The 24,057-nt window shown below is 45.4% G+C and overlaps 1 protein-coding gene across 3 annotated transcripts in view; it reads left to right on the top strand.

Annotated features, from left to right (window-relative positions):
- The window catches only part of ABCC4 (ATP binding cassette subfamily C member 4), a 239,495-nt gene that overhangs the window by 86,777 nt on the left and 128,661 nt on the right, over positions 1-24,057 (top strand). For all 3 annotated transcript variants that reach the window (XR_008994591.1, XM_036893689.2, XM_057494606.1), the window contains exons 10-15: positions 3,014-3,103; positions 4,294-4,485; positions 13,148-13,242; positions 13,480-13,566; positions 19,415-19,511; positions 22,708-22,908. Coding sequence is in view for 2 of the 3 variants with exons in the window: in XM_036893689.2 (XP_036749584.2) it covers positions 3,014-3,103; positions 4,294-4,485; positions 13,148-13,242; positions 13,480-13,566; positions 19,415-19,511; positions 22,708-22,908 (762 nt within the window). In the remaining variant the exon portion in view is untranslated. The remainder of the gene's footprint in view (positions 1-3,013; positions 3,104-4,293; positions 4,486-13,147; positions 13,243-13,479; positions 13,567-19,414; positions 19,512-22,707; positions 22,909-24,057) is intronic.

Genomic DNA, 24,057 nt, shown 5'->3' with positions numbered 1-24,057 from the left:
GCGCATTACCGACCCCACACTTTGTACCTTCCTACAGATTTCCTACTGTTTGGTATTTCTCATCACAATACACTTCACGCACCTGTAGAAAGCACCCTTAAAATTCCATTATAAAGACGTACCCTCTGTGAATGCTGGTGAGTTAGATAAAGCGCTGAGGTAGCTAACACACACTTCCTAGGAGCTGTTACCAAATTTCTTTTGCACCAAACTGCGCCACATTGTAAAAGCTGTTTTGTTCTTGTCCAGGAACTTAATAGCGTGTCCTCATTTTCACAGCTTGCCTTGTGCAGAGCACCCCATCTGTTGTCCTGGCCTTGTCTGTGCATGGACTGGGCCCCATGCTAGGGGTAATTAGGGCCTGTTAGGTTAGATCGTGGATCAGAGAGCCCTTGGGTCAGGGAGGGGCTCAAACATTGGGAGTTTTGGTGGGAGGCTGAGGCAGAATGAAGCACATGCTGTGCTGGGAGGTAGGAGAAAGGCCTGGACTCTAACTAGCTCCTCTAGACAGCCAGGTGGGTAGGTGAGGGAAGGTTGTCTCATTGACCCCCGTCTCATTCATGAAATGATTGGACTTTGACGGGGTTTCACTCTCTGAGCTGTACAACTTAGGATCCAGTGGGAGCTTCTAAATCTCCCTGGGGAAGGGCTTCATCCGTGTGGTTCACTGCTGCGCTCCTGGGGCCTAGATAGTGCCTGGCACAGAATGAGGGCCCAGCCCACGTTCCCTGCATCCGCGTCTGCCCAGACAGGGTATCCGGGGAGGAAGGCCTCCCGCCGCCCCAAGGCGTCCCTGGCTGGCGCATGCTGCCCCCTTCTGGTCACGCCGCGGCACTGCCCCATCCTGGAGCCTGAGCGGGGAAGGAGCTCCCTCCCCCGCCAGGACAGACAAGGAGCGGTGAGGTGTGCGGACAGGAAGCTGATGTTTGCGTGTGGCTTATTATTTTGTAGTCATAACTGAGTCAAAGGTAATAAAATAGCAACTAGTTGTTAGACACGAAAAAAAGGAGTGGAGAAGCTTAAAAAAAGTTTCTGTATTAAAATCCAGCTTCTTATCGGTGGTTTTTATAATTCTTATAAAGTCTGGGGCTATTTTGTGTGTGTGATTAAATGCAATTCTCATTATTTTAGTATGTGACCACTTACTAAATTATTTCCAGAGAAATTTTTCATGGAGAAAATTACCCAGACCTTTTATTTTTCCTGTGGTGCTTTTAATCTTCCAGGCATCTTACTGATCCTGTTCCACTTGAGATGTAGAGCGGTTATGGAGCTCACGTCCAGAAAGTTCAGGGGTGCCCTTGTTTGTGGGAAGGGTTAGCCCAGCCGGCGCACTCGGCTTCTTTACATTATCCGTGGGTTTAATCTGAAGTCGGATTAAATTCTCCCATCACCTGACGGTTGTCCATGCAGCGGTGCTCAGAACAGCTGCTGTATACATTTTTCTGCCCTTCAGTTAGACAGAGGTTCATTTTTGAAGAATCCTTTTCTACAGTTCAGAAGGCTGCATTGCCTCTGTTTAGCTCTTGATTGTTTTTCTCGCATATGGAAGATCATTTCTCCGAATGTGTACTGCAGAGCACCAGCCCCTTATGAGGGTCCTTTGAAGAAGGGTTTAGGACTCAACTACATATGCTCGATCTTCAGCCCCAGGGCCATGCGCTGAGGACCCTCAGAAGCATCCCATGGGAGATACAATTGGAGATTGTAAGGACGGGAACAAAGCCTATCATTTCAGGATTGTCCCCCAATAGGAGCTCTTTTAACTTTGCTGTAAATGGTTCCTATCCATTTTCTTCTGACAGTTTTGATGTCTGGGTTTGGCCAAAAGTTCTTATAGTTGGGGATCCTATGAAGGTTCTGTAATCTCGATTTAAAACCATTCTTTTACTTATTTATACTTATTGTACTTGTGTGTAAAAGATCATTCAAAGTGTTGATTGTCATTGGGTGGGAAAAGAAAACCACCTTTTGGTGTGCCTGCTCTGCTAAATGCTCTTCCTTCTCCAGCACACTTCAGTCCTATCGGTTGATTTTCTAATATTTGAAAGTTCCATAAAGAAGTGAATTTGGTTTGAGCTCTCAAAGAATAAACTGAACTGAGAAGCTGTAAAGCTGAACTTTTTAAAAACTGCATTATTGAGAATGTTCTTTTCTTATCACTTATTGTATGTAAAAACATGCACATAACGCTTAACTCTTTCTCCTAGAATGAATAGACTGTTCAAGAATAATACAGCTTTTGATTAGATGATTACTTTGTCCTTCCTTCCATGTGTGTTACATGGTATGCTGTAGCCCATACCTCCGTGTTTTCTTACAGTAGAAGATCCGTGTCTTTCCTGTTAAGCCAGGACAGGCAATGCATGGTATAGGCTTAAAACTGAGACTTCATCACCCTGGTCCATGATATGACACTAATTTTTTATCTTTATTTTTTTTGTTGTTGATGTTAAATTTGAGCCCTGGTTACAGCCTTGGCCACCATTTACAGGGGTTTATTTGCCACGGGTGATTTTGTAATATAAAAAATCTTGCTTGATGAGCGTTACGGAGATTCAAATTATTTTAACAAAGGATTTAGGCCTGCTGTGTACTTTTGCTGCCACCTGCTGGACATTAATGAAATAGAAGATTATAACCAAAGGTCCTAACGAACACTTTAAAAAACCTCCCATTTTGAATATTCTATTAATTATTTTACTGTTAGTGTGTACCGAGAAGTTTCATTTCAAGAAGGTATCATTCCTACTACTTCAATTCTGTGGGTGATTAAAGGTGTCTTCATAAGGAAATTTGGTGAAAGAACGGGTCTTTCTAAGGGCAACTAAAGCTGCTTCAAGGCCCTACAGAAGTACTAGATGGAAGGGCTCCAGGACACAGTATCTTAAAACAGGAAGGAGACAGGTGTGGCTTATGTTCACATAGCAATGACTATTATGTTCTCCACTCGTTGAGGTGATTTGTGTTACTTTATTGAAATGGGCACACTTCTGTAAACTTTAATTCGTAGGCATCGGAAACGCCAACTCTACAAAGCCTCTCCTTCACTGTCCGACCTGGTGAATTGTTAGCCGTAATCGGACCTGTGGGAGCAGGAAAGGTAAGTCAAAATGCCTCTTGGTGGGTCCATGCTGTGCGCCCACCTCCCATATTTTCTTCGGTTTGAACCATGTATAGCTCAGTTTTGAACTGGGTTATCTAGAGCAGCGTTTTCTTAAAGTGTGTTCCATGGGGCGTGTATTTGCAAGAAGGTTGAATGGCCAAATCCATCTGGATAATGCGTATGATCTTTCCTTTTTGGTGCTTTGAGTTGAGCAGTCACAAACTTGCTTGTCTGGAAGTTGGCCATCTCAGTAAGGAAAGTATTTACATGACTACTATTTTTTAGGACAGAGTGACTGAGAAAATGGGGACTAAGCATACCCTACAGGAGGTCTGGACGTTGTAAAGGCTTTTCTGGAAAGCTTTAAACACCTCCTTGTATGAGGCATGTAAGTCCCGTCAACACACACCTCTTGTACAAGTACAGCTGTGTACATAGTGCTGTGCTGGGAACAAAGGATACAGATATGAGCAAGACCCTAGCACCTTTGCCCTCCAGAAGCAACCAGGTTCTGGGCAAGACAGACATGCAAACGGCTTATGTCAGCTCAGGTATAAGCTCCCTGGTGGCAGGCATGGGCATGCTATGTCTGTGTGTTGTAAAAGACTGAAAGGTAATATACCTGCACGTTTAGTTTCATGTATTCTAAAACAACAAAGTACAGAAATCCATGTGTACGTGTGTAAGTGATTATTTATGATGGATTTTTGCCCTTTGGAAACATGCTCACTTCAGAGGTCCTCTGAATAATAATCTTTCCTGGTGCATCAGATAGATTTACTCATAGCATTTTAAGAACAAGCATTTTGTCGAGGAAAGGATACCTGGATGCAGGATGAACTGCATTAAACATCAGCTACGTGATGTATCAAACCGAGCAGTTTAATTAAGAATATTAAACATTCTCAGTCTTTGTTGAATATAGCATTGCATCCAGAGGAAACTCTTTTGGGCAGTGTAGATTGTTATACTCTTGTTAATATTCCTTATCAACCAGTAGTTGACTTTGACCAATAGTGTTAATTTAAATTTTTTTATTGCAACTTGTGGGGCTGTACTTCATCCTATTTTAAACAAAAGAGCCATAAGGTTCATCAAACCCCCATGGCTGGGGAGGCTGTATTGCGGCGGCTCGCTCAGTCCTGAGGGTCGCCTGTGCACACGTGCTTGTTTACCGTCTGTTGCAGTCATCGCTGTTAAGTGCCCTGCTGGGGGAACTGCCGCCGAGCCAGGGGCTGGTCAGTGTGCAAGGAAGAATCGCCTATGTTTCTCAGCAGCCCTGGGTGTTCTCGGGAACTGTGAGAAGTAATATTTTATTTGGGAAGAAATACGAAAAGGAACGATATGAAAACGTAATAAAGGCTTGCGCTTTGAGAAAGGTGAGTGATGACTTTTGAGTTGCTATCTGTGAATTTCAAATGATACCGTTAGGAGTATTGGTTTAAATTACAAGGTTTGTTCATTTCTTTTCAAAGATATGTGAATATCATTTAATACTTTAAGCTGGTCTCGTGGGTAAATCCACCACATGTGCCCACACACGCTGCTGCTTTAATGCTGATGTGATAATGACATTCACAGAAGGCAGTCTCTATTTATTTATTTGTTTATTGGATGGGTAAAGTTAACCTTTTTTTTTAATGGGAAATTGCAAAACTTTGCAAAAGTAGAGAGAACAGTGTAATTAACTCTCCTTCACGGGCCCATCCCCCAGCTTCAAGCTTGTCAGCTGGAGGCGAGTCTTGTATGGGCACCCCTGCCTCTGCTCTCCCCACCCTCACCCCACATTATCGGAAGCAGATCCTAGACCTCAGATTAGTTCCTCTGAGAATATGTTACTAGTTTTCTCTAAAGGATAAGAACGCCTTTGGAAATAACACCACATAACCACTCTCGGGGCCGAAATTCCTTACTGTCACCGTGTTCTAGGCAGCACTTGTATTCTGTTGGTCATCTCACTAGGAAATCTTCCTCCGTTGGTTTGCCTCTGACTCCACAGAAGGTCCGCCCTCCTCGCTTGGTTGGTTCAGCTTCTAGGTCCCTGTCAGTCTACAGGTTTCCCTCTCCACTTTGTTTTTTACAGTAACTTTTTATTTAAAGAAAATGTAAAGAAACGTGTTTACGTAAATGTAACTTATTATTTAAAGAAAAGGGAATGTTTTAAAATTTGTGTAATACTACATCATTGCTCCAGGGGAGAGATTGTTTTCAGAAATGAAACCTAGCGTTGCAGAAAATGGCAAGGTAAAATTGTAATTGTGCATTGGGATTTCAATAAAATTGATGAATGTATGATGAAAACAAACCTTCCGTGATAGGAAAATATAATTTAGCAAAAAAAAAAAAACAAGCAGAACGGTAAGTACTGATAAATATGTACTCTTTGGGTTATAAAAATCAATTAATAATAGCATTAAAGGGCTCTCCCTGGGCTCTATTCAGTGCAGTCCGGACATCCAACTGTTCTTTTATACTGTGTGGAAAAGGTCAGGACAGATTTCAAAGGTGTGGTTTTGAAGGCTCAAAACCAGCTTTGTGAGGAAATAGGACCTTCTGCTTGAACAGTGGCTTGAACATCATTGGTTATATCAGACCAAGTGAGTAGCGTTTTAAGATGATGAGGACAGAACTTAATTACTTGTTTAATTGGCTTCCATTTCTTTCTCCTGGTTATTGTTAATGAGAGATTATATGTTTCCAGAAATGACAGCAAGTTAGTAGTAACGAGCAAGATTGTTCTTAAGTGATATATTCTGTATATGAAAAGAAGGGAGAAAGCGAATGTAAGGCCGTGTTGATAAAAGCTACTATGCGCTTAATCATCTCTTTCACACCAATATGGGCGCACAAAGGTGTATAATACAGTTTTAAGCTTTTACCAGTGTCTTTGATGTTACCATCCTCATTTTCTAGCTGGCAAACCGAGTCTTAGGGAGACGGAATCACTCACCTCAATATTTACAGCTCAAGTTCAGATTCTGCATGACTCTAGAGCACGTGCTTTCCCCTGGTGCCATACTGCCTCTCAATGGAGGAAGTTAATAAGGAAGAGCTATTTACAAAATTGGGTGATTGAGGAAGGTGGGAAGGTGGGTGCAAAATAAACAGAGTTCAGACATTCCCTTCTTACCTGAATCAAGTTCGCCTATTGATGCCCAGATTGGACTGCAAAGACCCAGGCCGGTGATTGACTACTTTTTTTGCATTCCTGGTGATGGCAGAGCCCTGCCTTTCTTCTCCCCAGCGTTTGGACATCTCTGGAGAAGAGCAGGTGTTGGGACAGTGGCTGCCATTCAGCGTTTTCCAATTGCCGTAGCCGTATGGGCCAACTGGGCCCATGCATTGGCAATGTTCTGCATGGCACAGACTGCGGGGGGCAGGGGCCCTGCAGGGCTGGGCTGCACAGCGATGCTTTCCATGGCTTGATGTTTATAAACATGGCCTGTCACCCTGTTCTGCTGCATGGCCTAGGGACATGGAGTTGGGGCCCCTGCTCTTTCTTTCCTTGGCAGGAAGGGAGTCCTAGGGTGGAGAAGAAGTAAAGAGTGGAGTCCTGGTTCCAGCTCTGTCACTTGTCTGCTGTCACTTTGGGCATGTCCTGTTACCTGCTGGGGCCTCTCACATCTGCTACGGACGTTGGGTTGGAAGATTTCCAGGAGGTTTTGCTGAGATTCTGAAATGCCGTCAATAATTATGTTTAGCAGGGGGTTGGCAAAGGCCTTAAGAAGCCAGGAACCACTTAATGAGTTAGGAGATCTTTTGCTTGTCTCCTTTTGGAATCCATGTGTCACCAGATGGGCATAAGGTGGCCACAGATGATAAGGGCATTCTGGAATGATGGTGCCTGTAGATTCAGAGACTGTATGTGTGGTAGAAAAGGCCTGACCTTGGAGAGAAACAGTCCAGCGTTTGTCTTAGTTTCCTTTCTTATCCAGTGGGGTGGGCGGGCATGGGGTCACTGTAAGGAAGGTAGGCAGTTCCTGTAAAATGCAAACACACTAGGTTTTCGGTAAGTGGTAGCCCTTGTTCCTATTCCAGCTCTTTTCTCTAAAATACGTGCATTTAAATAACGTGGAAACTTCTCCTGACATTGTCCCCCACAAAAAATCCTGGAGGAAAAAAAAAAAAGCAGAAAGAAGCAACATTTCTTGTATTATATGTATTACTAGCAACTAGATGTATTATACTAAATATAGTGGAAGCAAACTTTGATTCACTGAGCAGAAAACATTTCTGAAATAAAGTAGGGAGATAAGAAGCAATGACACTTAACCATATCATCTTAGGCTGATGACGCACTCAAAGTGACGTAGTAAGGTACAGACTGTAATTCAGGAAACTGTGTCATAACGTCAGCACTCGGGTGGGTCTTGGGGAAACTCTAAGGCCTGGAGGTGGGCAGCTCTGGGGTGGAGTCTCAGCTTCTGTTTTCCCTAGGAGTGGCTTTTGGCTAAGTGACCACTACAAAGCCTCAGTTTCTAAATCTGTAAAAGGGAGATAATGCTATCAAACTCATAAAGTTTTGATGATGAAATGCAGTAATGGTTGAAAAGTACCTGATTTCTGAAGACTTAAGCACCCTGTAAATGTTAGAATAATGTTGAGTTAATTAGCTCTTAATTATAAGAGAAGTTAATTTTGGGTAAAATCACATCCATAAAATCTGAATGTATATCTGAAGATCTGACTATATCTGAATATATGAATATATCTCCATTATTTGAGTTGGTATTTATATAGGTGTTTTACATGTAGTACATTATGTAAATCATCAAGAAAATATTGTCACTCTAAGATAAGTGATATATTTAACATTTGCATGTCATCTTTTACCATTTTAACTCTTTGTAGAATTCTTAGGCAGTACATATTCAAAGTTATAGCCTTGGTAAGTTTGAGTTTAATATATTCCCACATAGGTCACTTCAATTTGCAAACCCCTCTGGGGTGGCCACAGGCTTATACTTTCTTCTCATATTTACACATTCCTGCCATCTTGGACATTTTCTCTAGGTTGCCGTGGCTGTTAATGGAATAATGATTGTTCTTTTCCATCTCTCAGCTGGGATAACTATTTTACTTGCCTATGATATAATAAGAAATAGGAAATCATGAGTACAAAAGGGACATGTGAGGGTAATCTAAATGTGGGGACTAAGTTTATTAATACTTCTATGTGTAGATAGAGAGTCCTTCAAGTCTTCAGTTATTTTAGTATTGCCTTTGTTTTAAATATATTTTTCAGTAACCCAACGTGATGTGGAAGAGTAAAAGGCTATGAACTGAGATGAGTATAGTTCAAGATCCTAACAGTTTCCACTTAAAGCTGACAGCCCTCAGACCTATTATGTAACGTCACTTAGATTCCTCGTCTGTGAAATGAGGCTAATACTCTGCAGCATATTGTGAGACTCAGAGAGAGTCCGTATTAGACATCCAGAACCGTGCCTGGTGCACAGATCTTAGTGTCCAGGCTCTGATTAATGGGGAGACAAGTTGTACACACGCATACAAATTTTGAAGCAGAATAAGGCAGGCCCTTCCTGAGAAATACAGTCTTGGTAACCCAGTAGAAAGAGACATGGCTTCTGGTCGGGAAACTCAGAGCTGGTTTCATGGACGAGAGTGCTTTAGCTGGGCCTGGAAGGATGGGTACGGCATTGACAGGCCATGACAGGAAGGGCAACTCCAAATGGAAGCAAAGCTGTGAACAAGGCCTGGAGCTCCTGCTGTTTGATTTTGGGGGTCCAGCCCTCCTTTGCCAGGGCTCATGTCTGGTCCTTACTATTTCAAGTCTGCTCAGTGGTCTTTTTACTGGACATTTCTACCATTGCTAAAGTGCCCTTGATCTTTCTGGCCAGATGGCATCAAACCAGGGTGGCCTTTTCCTGGCTGCCCCCTAGTTCATGGGTCTGCTTTTCAGTGGAAGCTGTTGTAGATGAAATAATTTAACTGAGAAGTAATTAACGTGGGTGAGAATGCTTTCCTTTCATTGGGAGGAAATGTGATACATGTTCAGCTGAGGTTTTTCCCCTTTAACCAAACCAGAAAATCATGGTTAGGAAGTTAGCCTGACTCAGATTTTACTGCACATTCTCTGAAATGTTTTTCTCATCTGAGGCTTGTCCACAAATGCTTTGCAGAGTTAACAGCACATCCCAAGTCCTACTGCCCATCTCAGAGAGAGCCCACTCCTCATTCCCTACCTGTGCCAAATGAAAGAGTGGATTTTAAGTGCATCCCTAGAACGTGGCTAAGCTTGCTGTGCTACAATGTGGTGCTATTTTGAGAAGGAAAACAAAACTACATAAAATCAAGGCAGTAAAGCTAAAAAAACACTTTGCAAAGACCGTCAATGGTGAAACAGAGGCCAAGTCAACAGTGTGTATAAGGCTGGGAACCTATCTTAAAATGCCTCACTGTTTTTCATGAAAACCAAAAGCAAGGGATAGTATTACCTCCTGAATTCAGTGAAAAATAATGTGAAGTAACAATGAATTTTCTTGATAGAGTAATCTCTGCCTTTCATCTGATACAGTTCAGTTCAGCTCTGAGAAATACAGTCTTGGTAACCCAGTAGAAAGAGAGATGGCTTCTGGTTTGGGAAACTTGGAGCTGGTTTCATGAATGAGAGTGCTTTAGCTGGGCCTGGAAGGATGGGTAGGGTATTGACAGGCCATGACAGGAAGGGCAACTCCAAATGAAGAAAAACTGTGAACAAAGGCCTGGAGCTCCTGCTGTTTGATGCAGGGGACTGTGTGTGCTTGAGAGTCTCTGTGGGCCTTTGAGAATGGTCTCCGATGGAGTCAGTCTTCCCCGCTTCTCCTTTTGGTGGTGTGCTTTGCATGTTGTGATCCACACTATGAATTGGTCCAGTCCCACTGTTGATTAGAAAATATGTGTCAGACAGCAATAACAAGTTACAATTAATGCATCCCTTTCTCCACTGATAGAGGCTGTTCATACATGGACTCTTGTGTCTCACAGCGTCCTTGAGTTGAGTTGTTGTTCTTTGTCCAGCACATTTTGCCCAAAAGCAGAGGAGACGTAGGGATGTCGAAGACTTGCTTTATCATGAAGATCCCAGAGTACCACTTGCTTTCTTCCCAGATTTGCCAAAGCAGAGAAAGAAGCGAGGGCTTTATCCAGAGACAGGACAGTTGCTATGTGTCCGAGGCTGATGCTTGTGAGGTTTGGTAGATAAGAAACTCCCCCCAGGCTCTACTTCTGCCAGGATCTATCCTGTGATCACTACAGGCAATCTAAGTAAAGATTTCTAATATAATACTTATAACTTAAATGTGATTGTTCTCCTGTTAATTTGAATATGTCCTTGTTATCTTTCTTACTCTTTTTTTTTTTGCCCCATTACTGTGATTTGTACATTTATTTCTTAAATAACATTCAAATATAACTTTTGATAGATTCTCAGATCAGAGCTTCTTACCCTTGGCTTCGGGATTTTCCTGGCTTGGGTGGAGCACACAGCTGCTGAGTACAGCTGATCTGCTCAGGGTCCCTCAGACATGCTGTTCCTCTCCCATTGGGTTTTCTCACCCAGGCTGCTCTTATTTCTTGTCCAGGTCTTGTCTGCCATTCTGCCGCTATGCCTTAAATGTCACTGTGAAGACATAGGGCAGATGTTATCCCTTCTCTGAAAGTGGGAAGCTGAGGTCCAGATCAGCAAAACAGCTAGTTAAGGCACACTTACTTCTTGATTAAGTAAGTCCTGGGCTTTACAAGGGATCATGTGCCGCCCGCTCCCACGTTTGTGCCCCTAGCACAGACCTTCAGACTTGCATACGTAGCTGCAACTTGACAGCATCAATGGGCATCTCAGCCTGCCCATAACTGAAATCCCCCAAACTTGTATCTGCCATCTTCCCCAGCTCAGGAAGAGGTGAGCCTGCTCTTCTCCTTTCCCCAGCCAGAAACGTCACAGCCCTCCTGTCCTGCCACCACCTACGTCCACACTGTCTGCAGCCTTATAGGCACTACCTACAAAGTTTGTCCAGAATGTGGCCACTTCTTTCCATTTCTGCTGCTCCTGCTCTGGCCCTAGTCATTGTTATCTCATGCCCAGTTATTGTGAGGTGCTCCTAGAATGCATCCTGCCTTTACCTTTGCCCCCTTACCGTCTGTTTTCCACAAAGAGGTGAGAGTGATGCCTTAATAACCTGAGCCAGGTCCCATCATTCCTCCCCACTTCCCTGGGACTGAATCCAGGGACCCTCCTGCCTAAGTCACTGCCCCTGTCCCCTTTCTGTAACCACACTGCTTGGGCTCTGGGGCTCCATTGAGAGTCCCCAAGTGCCTTGGGGTGTGTGTACCCCATGGCCTTTGCACTTGCTCCTGATCTTAGACCCACTCTGATCTCTGACAGGCAGTGGCTCACACCCCCTCTGATCAGAGCCCTTTGAGACCCCCGTTGAAGATGCACTTGCCCTGCTTCACCCTCTGTTCCCCTAAGCTGCTTCTTTTTTGTTTTTTTGGGAGAAACCCATTTATTGCTTACAAAAAAATCATCCACTTTTGCTCACCCACGTCTCTTGTGACTTGACTGTAAAAACTGACCCCACCAAACCTCTCTGGTCCAAATATACCCTTATTTTTCCCTTGCTTATAATCACCTATTGATATGGAGATGGACTACTTTACCCCTTGGAAACACCTATTGATATGGAGATGCACTAAGGCTAGGCGAGAGATTCTAGAAATATTGCAATTTTACCCATAGCACCCCCCTCCAAAAAAATCTCGCCTCACAATCTGCTCATTTCCCCATCTTCTGCAATGGACCCTGTGCGAGAAAACTGAAGCTGTGTAACCAGACTAGTAACATACAGTAGCAACAGCAATAAAATCATGATAATCTTCAAGGACTATCAAGCCAGAGGATTCAGCTAGGTTCAAAGTCCTATACAGATTAAGTCCATAGCTCTCCCATTCCACAGGTGGTCAGTAGCTCAACAGGCAGGGAGTTCAGAGCAATCATCATGCAGCAGCTGCAGCCAGGGAGTGGGTCTAGGCCACAGGGACTCCCAGTTGTTGTGGGTACACTTCTGTGATCTCTGGGGACCACTCTGTTGTTACTCTAGGAACACACAGGAGGCCAGCTTCCAGGTCTTTTCCTCAAGGGGCCAGAAGGGCCAGCTATCACTGGTCCATGTGTCAGTATGTCCAGGGCCATGTCCACTTGACAGAGTCTCCAGGGTTTGATGCAGTTGGGGCTGGCAACAGGATGTTGCTCTGCTGGCCATACCCTGGCTTCAATAACTCCTCTTTGGTTTGCATATACAGTTGTACAGGAGAGGCAGCAATGTATGTTAGCATGACTACAGGACTCAAGGCTCCACTTTTTGGGGCTTCTCATTCAAACACTGTATCACTGTCTGTAAGTGAATTTACTAGCCCTGTAGACTATTGGTGTTCGACTTCAGGCCAGATTTCAACAAACCATTGTACCTCTCTATTATGCCAGTCCCATAGGGTTATATGGTATATGAAACTTCCACTTTATTTCTAATTCCTGTACCCATTCTTGTAACACATGTCCAGTAAAGTGGGTGCCTTGATCGCTCTCAATCACCTGTAGCTGGCCATAGGCTGCAAAGATACACTCTGGGCCCCTTTTGGTGGTTTGCTGATTTGCATGATGTGCAGGAAGAGCCTAAGCTGCTTCTTTTGCTCTGTACTTACACTCGGTTCATTTTCCCGTAGTCAGTCTCCCGCTATGGAAACGTAGTGTTCCTCACTGCTGAATCCACTGTGCCTAGACCATGCCGGACATAAAGTCAGTGTTCAAGAAATATCTTTTAAAATGGTTAAATGCATAAATGCTGTGCAAAAGTCCAAAATGAAAACAAACATAAAACTCCGAGAGGTTCTTTTTTTAAAGATTTCATGTTACAATTTAGTCACGGTGACATACGTCCACGGCTGCTGATCAAATCTGTGTCTGAAGAAGTATGCTCCAAGTGGAGGAGGGCGGTAGAGCACGTTTCGAGCCTTCCTCCCTCCGCCTTTTCTGTCTCCATGTAGGATTTGCAGCTTTTGGAGGCTGGAGATCTCACTGTGATAGGAGATCGGGGGGCCACGCTGAGTGGGGGGCAGAAGGCTCGGATCAGCCTCGCAAGGTAAGTGGCATTTCAGTAGCTCTTCTGCACATGCTTACACTGCTGCTAGGGTGGTTAACAAGTAGCCCCGGCTTATTGTGGTAGTTTGGGGGGCGCTGTGTGAAATGCTAGTCTTGGATTATTCCATTGGCTCTTAGAACAAACAAGATCTGAGTTGTTGAATGCCGTCATGATTCAGAGATGGGATGTAGGGAGCGCGACGCATTCTTGCACCTGATTCGTCTCTGTGTCTTCTAGAGCCGTATATCAAGACGCAGACATCTACCTCCTGGACGACCCACTCAGTGCAGTAGATGCAGAAGTTAGCAGGCACTTGTTCGAACTGTGAGTTTGCTTGTGTTTCATGTCATTTCTGCTTTCCAAGAACTCTGTGGAGTTCAGGGAAAAGAGTTCGGGGAAGCTGTTGTGCTTCAGAAGACTCAACTCGTTCTGTTCTCCTGTCCTTCTTTCCCCTCCCTTCCCTCCACAGAAGGTCCATTTTAGAGAAATCTCACATAATTATGAGGTCAAGAAAGGAAAATGTAGAAGTGTGTGGTGGTAAGTGGAGTATATGCTTTAGGGAATTAAGAAAGAGAGAGCAGATCCCCTGCTGCTCCTGGTCATTGATAACCAAGATGCCGTGGTGGATCCAGACCCCAGGAATGAGAAAGATGATGTAGTTTTTAAATTGAAGGGTGAATCTCAGTGGCCTGGAGCTAGGGGGCCAGTTCTTTGCCTCTGTCATTTGTGTATGACACGTTGGAAGCGGAGTTTTCAGTGCCAATAGAGGGCCTTCATGGAGGGGCTTTGTTGGCTTATGCTTATTATTCTGTAGGTTGGGAAATACTTAGTAAAGTCCAGAATTTAAGAATGACTTATTCCATATGAGAGTATGGCTTCAGTAATTTTATGTTCCTCCATGGATTCTTAAGAGAATTAAAATAAGTTAAATTTGAAATCAGGTCTCTAGAATCTGGCTTAACTCATGACACTCACGTTGTGTTTCTAGAATTTATTTTCCCTGGCTCTGGCTTGCCACTGAACCACTGAAGAAGACTCTGAATCTCCTCAGTGGATACTGTAATCTAACACAGTGACCGACACTTCTGCAGTTTTTGAAAACATCAAGAATTTGCTTTCACTAAAATAGCATCCATGTCTTCCCCACCGTTACCTTGCTGCTGTTCACCTTGTGAAAGCCAATGAGCCCGTTCAGCTGCACTGGCTGAGTGAAGCCCTACTGTGTGCACTGTGATAGATACACTTATAAATGTTACTGTGCAAAACATCTCTGTTTTCAAAGGACGACAGTAGGCCGAGAGAATGTAAGGATGCATACCGAACGAAATAAAGGAGACCAAGAATTTTAGATCTTGTTCCTGCCCTTAAGAAATTTGCCTCCACATGGAGTTTGTGAAGACAAATGTGTGGGAGAAGTTCAGTATACTCATGGCTAAAGGGAGTTTTGATACAGGATAATAAATCCTAAATGGAGTAGAGGTGGTCGGCAGCAGGCATTCAGCTTAAATTGGAGCGCTCACTGTAGACTGGGTGTGGCAGGAAGTGCCCGGTAGGCCTGCGGGCTGGGAAGGGTTTGTGGAGGCTGAGGGTAGGATTCAGTTCCTTTTGCAAAAGGGAAGGGTAGAAGCAAAGGTGGAGAAGTGGGAAGAAGCAGCGCAGGTGAGCGTCCCCCAAAGTGGAGGATGCAGGTTGTACAGCACAGACAGCGAGCTGGAAATACTCGCCGTTAGGTCCCGGGTTCGTTCGCCAGGGCTGTGTCCATTCAGGCTGCCGCGTAACAGGATGCCGCAGACTGTGTGACTTAAAATGGCAGGTAATCATTTCTCCAGGCTCCAGAGGCAAGGGAAGGCCAAGATCAAGGCGCTGGCAGATTCGGTGTTTGGTGAGGGCCTGCTTCCTGGTTCCCAGGTGGTTGTCTTCTTGCTGTGTCCCCCGTGGCAGAAGGGGGGAGGCTGCCCCCTGGGGTCTCTTATAAGGGCACTGACCCCTTCACAAGGGCTCTACCTTCATGGCTTAATCACCTTCCCAATACCATCACGTTAGGGATTCGGTTTCAAGGTATGAATTCTGGAGGACACAGACATTCCATCTATGGCAGGGCGCCCCAGACTGGGGGGCTTAAACAACAGAAATCAATTTATTCACAGGTCTGCAGGCCGGAAGTCCAAGATTGAGGTGTCTCCAGGGCTGGTTTTTCCTGAAGCCTCTTTCCTAGGCTTGCCAAGGGCGCTCTTCTCACGTGTCCTCGTGTCTTTTCTCTGTTCGCGTGCATCCCTGCTGTCTCTTTACACGCTTGTCTCCTCCTCTTCTAAGGACCCTAATGGCCTCATTTTAATTTCATGACCTCTTCAAAGGTCTTGTCAGCAAATTCTAAGGTGCTGTGGGGGTTAAGTCATCAACATGTGAATGTGGGTCAGAGGACACAATGCATCTCAACAGTTACAAAACAGCCAAGAGGTTTCAGCAGAACCGGCAGCGTGAGAGTGAGACAGTGCCGACAGCTCTGAGCCCGGGTGCCTGGGAGCCTGGGCTCCACGTCCTCCCCTAAGCCTCACTTGTGGGTTGGGTTCCTGAACGTTCCCTCACCAGTGTGTGTGTGTGCTTGTTGGGTATAAACTGCTTGGCACTGGAGAGTTGACAAAATCTGGAGATGGATAGAGTGGTAGGTTTCACAGCAGTGTGGGTGTATTTAATGCCACTGAACTGGATGCTTAAAAATGGTTAGAATGGTCAGTTTTACCACAATTTAAAAAAAGCGCATAGTAATATTGAATCTTTAAGAATGCAGAGAACAGGGAGCTGGCACTTGGCGTGGCCACCAGCTCTGTGATCCGACTCCCTCTCCCGCCCCCTCCCAACAGTGATTTGATGAATTTTCCCTGAGACAGATAATCACCTTGTGGCTCGACACAGTTGAGTGAGGAGGCTCTAGGGCTGTGACAGCATCCCCACCTCCATCCTCGGGGCGGACTGCATCATGAGCAGCTCTGCCTCTCGGTTCCCAGCGCCTCACCATGAACCGCAAGGTGTCTGCCGCCCGTGTGTGAGCCCGTGTGCGAGTTCTCCGCCAAGGACGGTGTCCGCTGGTCATCGCATCAGTGTCCATAGGGAGGAGAGGCGAAGGCATTCTGGTTGCTCGGTGTCAGTGTGTTTGTCACAAAAGCTCTCCCAAGTTCTTCCGCGAGCAGAGGTACTTATAAAGTCCTCTCGCGCCTTTCGGGTTTAATGACTTTGGATATACACTTGATAGAAGCAAGCTTGTTAAAATTGTTGTCTGCTAATCAGAACCACATTCTTTGGGGAAACAGGGCTGGGAGCACGAATGCAATTTAGGAAATCACTCAGCAGCAACTTGGAGAATGTTCTCAACGAGTTAGAAAATTGGATTGAACAATATGCTATGAAAGATGGCGGTTGTGTTGAAGCTAAGTAATGTGAAGTGTTTTGTATTAAAAGTGAATGAATTACACTTCTACTTGCCATTAACAGTTTACTTCAGTCATGAATATATATTCAAGGTTATTAAGGGCTGCGAGTTTTACAACTGTATGTTGTAAACATTAAGTGTGTTCTGTCCCATCTGGAGGGTGAGAGGCCCTTCGATGAACTGATGCCAGTTTGATCTGTTGCTAGTGGAGGGTCCTGTCATGTTCTAGAAAGCCTCACGTCCCTAGGCCCCGCCTCCTGCATAATCGGTGGCGGTCTGTCCTAATCACACCCCCACCCAGTGCTGCCTCTTTGCCTCGCCGCTCCTGCCTCAGGCCTTCACAGAGGCCCGCTTCACAGTCAGGATGCAGCTCAGGCCTTCTGATGGCAAGCAGGTTCTGGGCAGTCTGCCCCCCCCCACCCCGTCACCAGCCCTTCCTCACACACGCTGATGATTCCAGCCACACTGGCTTTCTGGAGCGCCCTGAACGCGGTGCGCCCTTTCCCGTCCCGGCCTGTCTGTACTGGTATTGTTCCTCCCGTCCAAGGGCCCGGGGCCGGAGTGCCAGGGTACAGAGGAAAGATGCCAGCCGCCGCCACCTTGCCGTGCTGCCCTCCACCCTCTGGGAGGGCTGTGCCCTTCCTGCCTCCCCACAGTCCTCAGTGGGCTGTACTTGATCGTGGGTGAGTCGCCATCTGCCACTGAATGACTGCAGGAAGGCGCCTTTGCACAGCATGTTTCTGTCCCAGAGCCTCTGCCCCTGCCGACCTTCCTGCAGGGATGTGTCCCCTGGATATTTGCACGGCTCCCGGGTGACCTCCATCTAAGATAGCGGCCCTCACCTTGCCTTGTCCCCATAACGCATGTCAGGCCCTGTGGGTGCAGGCTCTGTATTCATTCGTTGTCTCCCACTACACGATGCAGAGTGTCTGTTTTCTTGGCCTGTGGATGTGTCCTCAGCACTTAGAACAGTGCCTGGCACCTCAGCAGACGTGTGCCAGTGGAATGAACGAAGGCCATGACTCTCTTATTTGTATTCCCCCTACCACAGTATGTGTCACCTGATTACACAGCCCTCCTACAGGATAAGAGTTAACTCACTGCTGAATGAGTTATTTTGTTTCTGGCATGATTAGAAATTTTTACATTTCAAAAATTGGAAAATAGAGTATTTTCCTGGAGATTGTTTAAAAGCATATTTTAGGGAAAATATAAAGCCATCAGCTGATAGCAGTTATATATGTTAGTTCACCTATAATGGAAGGTTAGGAAGGAGACATTTCAAAACTACTGAGTGGCCCTGTCTTGGACATAACAGCCTATCAAATTTGATTAACATCCTGTCTTCAGGGATTGCCGACAGATAATTTTGAATTAAGAAGAAACAATTCCATTAAAAGCCTTAGTACTAAGCTTGAAGAGAGGTTTAGTTGGTCAAGAAACTTAGGTATGAAAGCCAAACAAAGTCATATCAAAAGGGAGAAGTTAATGCTCTGGACTTAAAGAATGAAGCGTTCATATGCATCTATACCCTGCTCTGATCACAGATTTCCGCCTCAGAAGACTCCCCTCAGGACTTTTCTATCCTGAGTCCAAAGCAGACGGCCTCTTGTGGGTTAGAGAAGAGTGGGCAATGGAGGTAGCATGAGTGGATCACTGCTTTTATTTCTCAGAATTGCCTATGAGTGTCATCAGCCTCCTTTTGAGGCCTTAGAGACTGAGGCTCAGGGAGGTTTAGTAGCTGGTCTGACATTGCCAGGATAGTAAGAGGGACCTGAACTCCAGTCTGGGTGGCTCCAGAACTTTTGGTCTGATCCCCCTCTGCAGGTTGAGTTGAGACCCACATTCCTGAGGTTGGTTCTGCAAGGAGATGGGGCACCTAGAGTATGTGCCTGGAGTGCTGCCTGTGGGCACCGGGGTCCCGTACCCTGTCCTGGGGAGCTGCATTGCAGACCAGCGATGCAGGCAGGAGCTGAGTTTTGAGGGGTTTGTGTGAAGCCACGTTTGAATACTGCAGTGTGGGGTCTTGGCTAAGAGATTTGGCATGTCCTTGAGGTCACTAGATGATTTTCACTGTGATTTGGGCCACTGGGATTCTGTTCTTTCATCTTCGTATTTGGAAGATTTTTGGTCCTAATGAAAGATTCACTTCCTGGGTGGGACCAGGAATCATACCATAGAGATTGAGGCTGGGTCAAGCCTTTGTTCTCTAATATTATTTGGGAGAAAGTGCCGAGGAAATGCACTCTGGCAAAGGTTACTGAGAATCTAAGATGTTTTTCTTGGTTAATATGTACATCATAAATCATTACCTAGGAAATTAAGAAAAAAGTGTACACACATCCTTTGTCATAGATTTCCCCTCCCCTTCCTATGCAGCGATACCATATTAGTGTTTTAGTTCAGTCAGGTTTTGGAATCTCAGTGTTGCTCAACTGTTTTTCTTCATGAAGTACATAAATAATTGTTAAGCTGAATTTTAGGGGGGAAAAACAGTGTTTGGCACCTTCCTCACTGGACTGCTTTTTAGAATTTCTTAGCAGAGCTAGACTCATTTGCTGCCAATAAATTTGAGTGCCTAGTCAGGTTCACTTAATTGTGTTTGTATTTGTATTTATACTGGTATTTAAAGTACAGATCTTTGACTACTATGTTGTCTTTGTCTTATGTTTTCAAAATGTATGTTCTTCAATTTGGAGCACTCCATTAATGTGTTTTTGCATACTGTACCTTTTACATTTATAGGTGTATTTGTCAAACTTTGCATGAGAAGATCACAATCTTAGTGACTCATCAGTTGCAGTACCTAAAAGCTGCAAATCAGATTCTGATATTGAAAGATGTAAGTAATTTCTAGAAGTCATGGAACTTGTTAGCACCCTGGCAGGTCAAGCCAAGGCCTTCTGGCAGGTCACCCTCCTTGGGCTGGTGCTAGACTCCCTCTTCTTCCAAAGATCTACATCCTTTTCTTCTCAGAGCTGGTATTCCTGCCTTGGAGGATGAGTCCAAAGGCATATAGGAATGTCTCTATTACATTCTAAGCCATGACCCTAAAGTTATGAAATTGCTACCTCCTAATTACTAAATTATAACTGTTCTAGTGAGATTGTTAGGGAACATGATGCTACTTTATTTAGAATTTTTATTTTCTTCTTCCACTGCTGAAGTCAAAGTATATTATTTGGAATTTAGAGATATCAAGATGTGTGCGTGTCCGTTTGACTGTCGTAATGCAGCTTCCCTAAAGAGCATCTTCATTAACAACAGGAGTGGGGTTGGGTGGCTGAGCATTGCCTGCTCGGGGACACCCACTCCCTGACAGAGCTGGTGGCCAGTCTCACTGCACAGGGCTTCATGTGTGACCGGCACACGTGGGAGCCCATGCAGCAATGAGCAGGATAAGTTCCTGTGGTCATGGGGCTCCCTTTCGTATGGGGATGGGTGTGATGAAAGGGAGAGGGGTGAGCCCATTCCGTGACTGCTTCCCTGAGGAGGTGGTGGGAAAGTGCTGGCCATGCTGTCCCCTGGGAGTGGCGGGGGTCCAGCGGCATGGTCCCCCAGGAAGGAACTGCCCTGGCATGTTGGAGGAATGTCAGGAAGGCCGGAGTGTCTGAGGCAGAGTGAGCAGGATGGGTGTGGAGGGCAATGTGCTCAGAGCGGCAGGCAGCAGGCCGGGAAGTGGGATGGGATCCACTGGACGGTCCAGAGAAGGGGAGTGATTCTAAAAGATCCCTCTTGCTCTTCTGTGGAGGGGTGACAGCAGAAGCAATGAGATGTCTCAGTCAAGTTCAGAAGATAAGTGTGGGCCAAGGCTAGTGGGTTAGTGTTGGAGCTGCCATGACCAAATACTGCAAACGGGGCAGCTTAAAACAACAGAAATGGATCATCTCACCACTTGGAGGCCCCACGTCTGAGGTCTGGGTGTTGCAGGGCTTGGTTCTCACTGAAGGCCCCGGGGGAGAATGCTTGCTGGCCTCCTCTGGCTTTTGGCGTTCCCGGGCCTGCAGCTGCGGCGCTGTGAGCTCTGCCTCTGCCGTCACGCACGGCTGTCCCTTGTCTGTCTGGAGTCTCTCCTCTTCGAACAGGACAGTTGACCTGTTGGATTCGGGGCTCACCCTTCTCCAGTGTGACCTCATCCTAACCTGATGGCATCTGCAGTGACCCTGTTTCCAAATAGGGCCACATTCACGGGTATCATGTTTAGGACCTAAACATGTCTTTTTAGAAGGGCCACCATTCAACCCACAGCAGCTGGTGTGGTTTTTAGGCTTAATGGTTGAGGTGTCACGCCCTAGCTTGGTCCCTCCATCGTTAACCCCTGTCTGTTCAACAGGCCCTTGGTCATACCCCTGACTTCATCAAATGAATTATTTAGAAAGACTATAAAAATGCAGGCCCTCTACCTCTTTAGAAACAGTTCAACTCTTCCCCGTTTCTCCAGAAACAGGGAGCTCAGACTCCTCAAATGAAAAGAGTTAATTTCATGTGAGAGGGGTGAACTAGCGGGGTGAACCCAGTGCTGACACTATGGTGAGTACAGACTCAACAGCTGATTCTAGATACTCCCTAGATGTTTCAGGGTCTTCTTATTCTTTTGAGGATGCTCCCCTCCCTCCAGTTTTAGTACTGTGAGAACAACTGTTTGTTCACTGGTGAGTGTGTCTGGGAGAGCTGGCGTCCATCCTTCCTGTTTGTCTGGTCCTCTCTAACAGCAGAGGGGGGTGGCTGTCTCCCTGACCCCCTTGGAGCCTGCAGTGCTTGGCTGCAGAGTAAAGTCGCTGTCTCTGCACCTCTAGTTATTTCCTCATGCATCTTACAGATTCTAAGTGGAAATGAGATGCATGAATTTTGCCTCCCAAACAGAACAAGGCACAGTCTGTCATGAATACTATTCTAACTCTGCAGAATCAGTGGCTCCCAAAGACTCCTTTAGGTTTTTCCTCAGTGGGCACTTCAGGCGAGAGGGTGAGAGGGTCCCAGACAGGGCCCTGGGCCACTTTCCTTTGACCAGGGCTGCCCTTCTGTGATCGGTTTCATTGGGATTTGGCCTTATGTTCTGTGTGGCGACGAGTAAATCAGCTGAGTCTTGTTTCGTGGGGTGAGAAAGAAGGAACAACATCTGCCCATTATTTTGTGTAACTATAAGGAGGTGAAACTGTGCAATGTGTCCTGTGTAGTCAAAGAAAACGATTTGATTGGCTATAGCTTATAGCTATATAAGCTTGTTATAACCCTCTGCTGTTAGCTAAGTGATGGCTTGTTTTGGGAAAACCTGGCTGGCTGCTTGTGATTGGCTGTTTGTAAGTTTTATTTTCTTGGATTTGAGTGCACTGACTGATGTAGATTTCAGTTTGCTCATGTAGGCTACCGAGGCGTTAGAGCCACCTCAATCCAAGGGCCTCCTTGCTTAATTACTTTATCAGGGAAGGTTTGAGTTTTCAGTTGGGAACTTCCTGAGTTTGTGGGGCAGCTTTAGAGTAAAGACCGTGAAGATGCAGCTCACGGGTTCTGTGTCTGGGGCTCGTTTCCATACATCTTGTCCAGCAGGGCATACGGTACTATGCAATGGTCAGCAGAGATTTGGTGAGTGGCCTTTACCTACACAGATGGACTTGTACCTGCATCCATGTCAACCTTAAGTTTCTTTCTTGGAACATCCTCCCCAACTGACTGTTCTTTCAAATTCTGCTTGTTAAATGAGGCTTATCTCAGTTGCTATATTGTCTAAAGAGTATACGATACTCCCACCAACACCTACACTTATTTCCTCAAACACCCATGGTGGTGATGTCAGTGCGATCCATTTTAACACATGCCCACGCATTTCCTTTATAGCCCCCAGCACCCAATGCAGGGCATGGCAGAGAACAGAGTACTCAGTTCTGTTTTGAGTTGAGTCGGACTAGATGGGTCATCCAGCATTGTGGTCCTGAGGATAATTTGCTCAGGAAAGTCATAATTTAAGACCAGTTAACTTTTTTCATAATTAGTATTATCAAAGGCAAATACAGTTCTGTCAAATTCTTCCTTTTTTTTAGGGCAAAATGGTGCAAAAGGGGACTTACACTGAATTTCAAAAATCTGGGGTAGACTTTGGTTCCCTTTTGAAGAAGGAAAATGAGGAAGCCGAACAGTCTCCAGTCCCAGGAAGTCCCCTTCTGAGGAATCGGACCTTTTCTGAGACTTCGGTTTGGTCTCAGCAGTCTTCGTTGAAAGATGGCGCTCCAGAGGGCCAAGATGTGAGTTCCTCATCTTGCAACATGCCTTGCTCCTGTCTGCTTTTAGGAGCCTCATGGATATTTAGTCTGCTCTGCACATGACATCTTCATTTGTCCCAAAGTGTATTGTAAGCTTCCAAGGCCTTATTCCATGGAACTGGTAGAATTAAAACAGAATGAAGTGAGTAAGCCTGATTGGGGCTCTCCTTTGCATGGTGGATGGAGACTCTCACGCAATCAGCAATGGGTGTACTGCCATGAATTGCTAAGTGTATGTGGTTCACGCTTACGTTAGAACTCTTGAATTTGCCTGAGGTAAATCCCGCTTGCACTGGTTGCCGCAGGCTTCCCTTTTTGCATCCAGAGGCTTAATTTGAAGCCTCCCTCAGATGGAGTTTGCTGTTGGATTAGCATTCAAATGTGCTACTTGAATCAGCTACTTCTCCTCTGTGCTGGGGTGTTCATCTGGTTCAGCTGGTGACTGATGGTATTATTTTAGTCCATTGGCAGATGGTTTGTGATAGGTCAGAAGTAACATGTGCAAAGGACCTGGTACACTGTAGACACTTTACAGGTGGTTCCTGTCTTCCTTTCTTACCCTTTAAATCCAAGAACCACATCTTACCCATCTTTGATTCCAGAGCAGTCAGCATAGTGCCAAGGACAACCTTGGCTCATGAGAGTTTAGAATGCATTAAAAGCCTTCCAGACAGAAATGCACTAGATCTCCCTTAAAAATTCACACAGGTATTCCTTGATAATTGTATCTGACTAATATCATGAGCCCCTACTATGTTTTATGTTTCTATTATGGAGTGACACAAATAATCTAGAGTGATGTATTAGCTCCACATAATTTTTTATATTATTTTGAAATAAGCTTCTGCACTTACACTTGAATCAGGTATGGTATGCACGTGCCATGCCGGAAATCACGATGTTCTACTTTAAGCAAAGTCACACAATAATGCCGAGCCTTGTGCAAGTGGCATTTCCCTATGTCTGGTAGAGTCCTAGAAGTGATAGGCGTACATGGTGTAGCTAGATATCTCTACACCCTTCACCATAGGCGATACAGCATTTTGCATTTCTACCAGTGCATGAGACGTGCCTGACTGCCCACAGATTTGCTAACAGAGTGCATTGTTGAACTTTGAAATTTCGGGATTC

The sequence above is a fragment of the Manis pentadactyla genome, chromosome 17 (assembly GCF_030020395.1).
Source record: "Manis pentadactyla isolate mManPen7 chromosome 17, mManPen7.hap1, whole genome shotgun sequence".
Lineage (NCBI taxonomy): Eukaryota > Metazoa > Chordata > Mammalia > Pholidota > Manidae > Manis > Manis pentadactyla.
This window is presented reverse-complemented; position numbering and strand designations above follow the sequence as displayed.